This window comes from Eurypyga helias, unplaced genomic scaffold, assembly GCF_000690775.1.
Source record: "Eurypyga helias isolate BGI_N326 unplaced genomic scaffold, ASM69077v1 scaffold37763, whole genome shotgun sequence".
In the NCBI taxonomy this organism is placed as follows: domain Eukaryota; kingdom Metazoa; phylum Chordata; class Aves; order Eurypygiformes; family Eurypygidae; genus Eurypyga; species Eurypyga helias.
Window position 1 is genome coordinate 46285 of NW_010242472.1, and position 6000 is coordinate 52284.

The 6000-nt window shown below is 41.5% G+C and overlaps 1 protein-coding gene across 1 annotated transcript in view; it reads right to left on the reverse strand.

The window, feature by feature from the left end:
* The window catches only part of CDC42BPB (CDC42 binding protein kinase beta (DMPK-like)), a gene marked incomplete at both ends in the record, with an annotated part of 48213 nt that extends 45054 nt beyond the window's left edge, over positions 1–3159 (reverse strand). The window contains one exon of the mRNA XM_010149093.1: positions 3076–3159. Coding sequence (XP_010147395.1) covers positions 3076–3159 — 84 coding nt within the window. The remainder of the gene's footprint in view (positions 1–3075) is intronic.
* Between the last annotated feature and the right edge of the window lie 2841 nt (positions 3160–6000).

The window sequence follows — 6000 nt, forward strand, 5'->3', positions numbered from 1 at the left end:
AGGATAATGGCTCTAGGAAAGTAAGTCTGTTTTTTTCTGAAAAAGACCTTTATGAAATGGTTCATGTACACTTCTCTTACATTACAGTCTCAGTTCTAGACACTGCCAACACTCTATAGGAAATAAACATATTATACTATTACTGTCTTTGTCCAGTATAATACATTTTCATTTTCAATAATCTTGCCTCTACTTCAAATAGCCGACTGCAACACTTCAGAGAAGCAAGCTCTGTATAACAGGTTTTCTCAGCATCTTTACATAAAACCAACTTTCATAAACTTCAAGCGAGTCGTCCTCCTTAATAAATATATATTAATGCTTTTATTGGATCTGTACTATCAAAATGTAGACCTTGGGACTCTCTTACTACTCTCGATTCGGCGTGTCATTATTAGGCTATTCAGTAGCTGCAGTTCAAGTGGTTGGCGTCTGGATAATAATGGATTTTTTTTTTAAGTCATTCACACTTGTCCAGATGTCTTAGAAAATGTGCTATGGAAGGAACATTCCTGGGAAGTCCAAGCCTTACCATATACTGACTGCATTTCATGAAGGTACCTCAACCACTTTTTCCCTCTACAGAAGCAACAGTCAATTTACATTTCTACTGAAGACAACCATACCGTGGCCATGTTGTAAAGTTAGCCATTATTGGTGCAGAGACGTAAACTGTAATTAAATGTTAACTGAGAGTGGTTTAACGGTTTATGAATGCAAGGCCAAAGTATCACTCTGCAAAAAGTTTGGCAGCAACAGCAGCTCCAAGTAATCCTATCCCCTGCCCGCAGCACCAGAGCACAGCACTTCAGTTCCCCTGGCACCACGATGTCAGGAGGCTGCCAACACACAAAACTAGTTTGTTTATTTTCGAAGACATCAGATCCCTGATGCAGTTCACTGTGCAACCTCAAATAGTGAGGGAATGCTATGAACACTTCAAAACCAGCAATGCTGCTGAACGCTTTGCATCATGAATTCAAAGCGTAACTCTCTCCTTTTCTGCTTACACTAGCTTAAAAGGCCTTGAGACGTGCCTTGAAAAAGCATGACAGCCTACCTCATCAGCCAGTCAGGACTTATTTGGAACTGTCAACAGGAATACACTAACCACTATGTATTTTGCTGTCAGAACCACGGATACAAATGGTCTGCCTTATCAACATAAATGGCATGCCTATTTTTGCTTGCAATCCATTTACAGATGTCAGTTGATGTTCACTAATCTTTCCTGTATTTTAGTGGCTTCCAACCATAGCTTTTTTTTTCTTGTAGCTAGCACACAAATAAGCAGTGTTTAGATAACTTTATGCTGTGGTTAATAAGTCATAAAATGCTTCGTTATCACAATTCACAAAACAAACAAACCAGCATAACAACGTGCTTCTAAGACCTCTCACAGAGTGGATAATAGAAGACCAGAGCCCTGTTTTGCAGTGGAACTGCCCACTTCAGAGGCTACTGTATTCCTGCAGGCTCCATTTTAAAAACTAACAAATTTTACCACATCTGGGAAATTTTAACACCCAGATGTTTTATGAACTTAATACACAGGTTTATAGTGTCTTGCTTATTCAGAAAAGCCAAATCAAGCAAGTAAACCGAACAGGAAAAGATGAAGGGGCACAGCAGAGAAGACACTTCCTTTACTGTTCTTTATAGATGAGGGAAATGAGTGGAAATCATTATACCTCCTTCTCTGCGGATAACCCTCTTCAGCCTCTTACCTGCCTGAGAGGGCAAGAGGAGTTTGTAGTGTAACCTGAAGATGATCTGTAAACAGCTGCCTTCTCAGGACATCTCTACATGCAGACTTTTCAGCTATTTAGGTAGGCCATTTAATTAAGTCACTTTAGAAATGACAGCATAGCTGTATTTCCATTAGAGTCTGGGAGCCCCCTACAAGTACTTGGGTTTATAACAGTTCCATACCAACCAATGAATTAACCCAACTGAAGCCTGTGCAGCAAGGGCACCAAACTTTCCCCATACGGGGGACGGCTTAATGCAGAACTGGTGATCCAACGCAGCCAAGAGCATGAACTCTCCTGACAGCTCAAAGAAGAGCTGAGCGGCAGTGGCTTCCGCCACTTGTAAGGAACATGGACCGATGCATGGAGTGTGACTAAATCAGGCAAAGGCAGTGGTGAAGAAGGGCTTAACAAGAGGGAGGAGATTTATTCAGAGGAAAAGAGCTGGCACTGACTCACTGAGAGGAAGGGAGGGACTAGGAAGGGTAGGCTGGGAGGGAGATGGTGTCAGGAAGGCGACAGCAGAGTCGGATGGAGAAGGGTCAGCAGGCAGCTAGCCTTCGCCCCTCAACAGAATTGCTGTAAGTGTTGATGCATGACATGTATTTCTCTCTCAAAACTATTGCTCATTACCCGCTGAGTTATGTAATCAGTACATTTGCCATAAAGTTCTCTCCTACTGTGCAAGAGTAGGCATCCCTAGGAATATGCCACTTCCCATGACATATTCTAAGCAGGTCCTTTCCTAATCTGTGAAATACCCATTCCTGTTTACGTAAATTGTGACAATGTACAACTCCTTTCACCAAAACTACCCTTCTTAAACACATTTACCTTCTTAAGACATTTTGTTTTACAATCTGAATCTGTGATTCCAAAATACTTTGTTATAGTTTCACCACTTATATAAATCCTGCTACAAACTGTAGGATGCAAAGCTCCTTAATGTATGCTTTGTGAATGCAAGAGAAAAAAAAGACCTTTTCATAATGTTTTTGTATACAGCTGTGAATGGCATAGTGGCACCAATCTCAGCTTTCATGGAGTCTTTAACTTGCCTTTATTGTAAACAAAAATCTGGCCAATAAATTCAGGGTAAGAACTAGGGCAGACTGTCTGGTAAACGAATACACAGTAATGCTGAGAACAGATGCCTGGAAGGGACTGTCAGACTTGATTGCATTAAAACAGCTTAAGAAAAAAAGAAAAAAGAATGAAGCTCCTATGCTCATGATATAATTCTTCCTAATCTGGAAGAGCTTCAGTATAATTTTCCTAAATGCCATTTAAAAAATTTTCTGTGTTAAAGAACCATATTACTTACCTCTGCCCTTTTGAGCATCTCCCATTTATTTAGAATCTTCATTGCATAAATGCGTTCTGTACACTTCATTTTAACAACTGCAACCTGAAATAGCAAGATATCTTTATTTAACAAAAGCACAGTCAGAGCAATACAATATTGAAACAGCTTAATATTCGCACAAAAGCGTGGTCAGAGAAATACAATTTTCAAACAGCTTAACGTTCACAAATTAGTAAAATAAGTTACTAAGGAATCACAGGTGATCAACTCACACACTGATAAACTACAGCTTGAGTCTTTGCTCCTTCTATATTTCTCCTACTGTACTCCTATGTGCTTGATACGCAGCACACCATGTGTGGTCAAGCCCTCATGATCAAGTACACGAGGGATGCTACAGGAGGAGTATGAAGCTTTTCATATGAAGATGTGCAGTAAAGCTGAATTGTTTGCCAAGAACAAGTGATGCTTGTACACCATGCCTTCAGCCAATTAGGCAACATTTAAAAGGGCAGCCTGAGAAAACAAGAAAGGCTGCTGTCAATAGAAATACACTACATTTGACTAATTTGTTCTCACATTTCAGGCTTCAGAGACTTGAAAGATATTTACAAATTAACATGCTTTTGTATACTGTGTGGAGATATTTGAAAAAGAAGCAAAAACAGTATTCATTTACTTATTCATCATTTTGCTTGAAGCATTTTACTATGCATCCTGTGCATTAGACTCACTCAGACTGGCCTATTATGAACAGTAGCTGTGCACATAGCCGTACAGTGGAAGAGAAAACAGAAGAATACAAAAACTTCAAGGCTTAGGAATGCAAAGACTTTATTTTGACCAAAACTTGTATTCTCCAAGATCAAAACTAATTCTTCTTGTAGTAAAGCTATCATTTCCACAAAATTCTTCCAATTGGCAGAAGAAAAGCAGTCATCACGACTGAGGCAGTCACATTTTCACAAGACTATACATGGACTGCTTGAACATTTCTGCTGCTTCTCAGCTCGTCTCTATTTCAGAAGTAGAAAACCAACCAGCTTTCACTGCTTCCAGAGCTCTGAATAGCAATGGGAAAGAAACAGGAATCAGCTCACCTCTTCTGTTGCTTAAAAACTCTGAATCTATAAGGAATTCAGGAGCTACAGAAGCTCTAAGATGCTGACTACAAAACAAGGTTGGAATAGCGCGTCAAGCAGAGCAACCGTATACAAAGTCAAAAGTCCTGAGGAGTGAATAGGGAAATACCACCTCCTGCACCTTACCAGTAAAGAAGCTCCAGCTGGGGGGCAAGGGACAACTGCTCCTCCTCCAGTAACACAAGAATGGAATATTCACATTTAGACAGACACCTGACTCTGTAGATACATACCTAAGCCTCCCACCCTTTGGTGCACATAGCTCCGCACACCAGGTCACATAACAGATGAGCACACACTCGGTACACACCTGCATCCGGTCATACAATGGAAACGTATCTTAAGAACAGGACTGGCGGGTATCCATCGCAGGAAAGGCATGGGAAAGCAGCCCTAAATGCAGCTGGGAAAGACAAGGTACGTAGAACATCCACAGCTACATTACATCGCAGTGTCTCCTGGCCTACAAACATCTCCCACAGACACTGCTTGTGCTGTGGGGGAAGGACGAGGAAGATGAGGACGTCTGGTCTGAACACATGAGGTTCTTTGGGACATACACAACTGTTCAACACTGACCTTCGGTAATGGCCTAAAACACTCAGCTTTGTTCCTGTCCTCCTCACTGCCTTGCAGTTAAAAGCCATTGAAACAACCTCTCTGCATACGCTTAATTGAACTATTTGCCTGACACAGCTGAAGGTACACTCTAAGTCAGAATGCACATTAAAAGCTTTGGGAAACTGCAAAATGCTGACAGTACCGGCTATATATATTCAACTCTGTTACCATACATAACATGATGACTCAGGCAATAGCCCCCTCTCCAACGCAGGGGCAGACCACAACAGGAGCTCAGGCAGAAGCAATTTGCAAGCGCAGCTCTGCCAGCCCTGAAGGAGCAACATTCAGGTTTCGTTACACAACACTAGAACAGCTCAGGCATTTAAGTACAAATACGGTGCACACGTCAGATCCCAGAAATTCATCTAGTGCACTTCATCCAAGGCCATCGCTGTCTGAAAGCACTGCAGGCTGACGGGGGGTTTGCAGCACGCTCAGCTGCTGAGGAGGGATGCGAGCTGGGCAGCACTGAGGTCACGTACAGCTGAGGAGCTGAGCAAACCCTGAAGCAGAAAGTGGTGAATGAGAACAGGTCTGGGCAAAGAAAACAGAAAAAGGAAGCCAGATCTGTAAGACCTACTTAGCAATTCCCCAGTTGCTGTCTATATTAGTGGTATTTATTTTCAACTGAAAGGACCGCTTAAAAAAAAGCCATTTTAAGCTTTCTGGAGGAAGAGAACTGTCTTCCGTGGAATAAAAAGTGGAATGAATAAAAGCAAAGTTGACTCATATTTTCACAATAAGTGGCTATCAAGTTATGGCACCAGTAAACACACTGCTGCTTTAGTATTAAGGGGGAGAGCGGGACAGCTTCTTGTGCTAGCAGGGAAATTCATGTAACTATACAGCAAAACAGGCAATTCCCCAAGAACTTCGTCTCTGAAAAGAAACCTCAGAGAGCCTCAGAGAAGTCACAGAACTTTGGCCTGACTAGACCTGACTCCTCAGCCCATTCTAATAATTTTTTTTTAAAGGAAAACAAACAGAAATACAAACCCCAAACCTCACTGATGCCTGAACTGAACCAGAACAGCACAAACCAAATTATGCCTTGATAAACTCAGTAATATTATAAGCAAGAATACTGTTGCAATACTGAAAATATCCTACACCCTTTGTACCATAAAAAAACCCAGCGCTTCCTGAAGTTAGCTTTCTTTCACTTTCCTCATCAGGT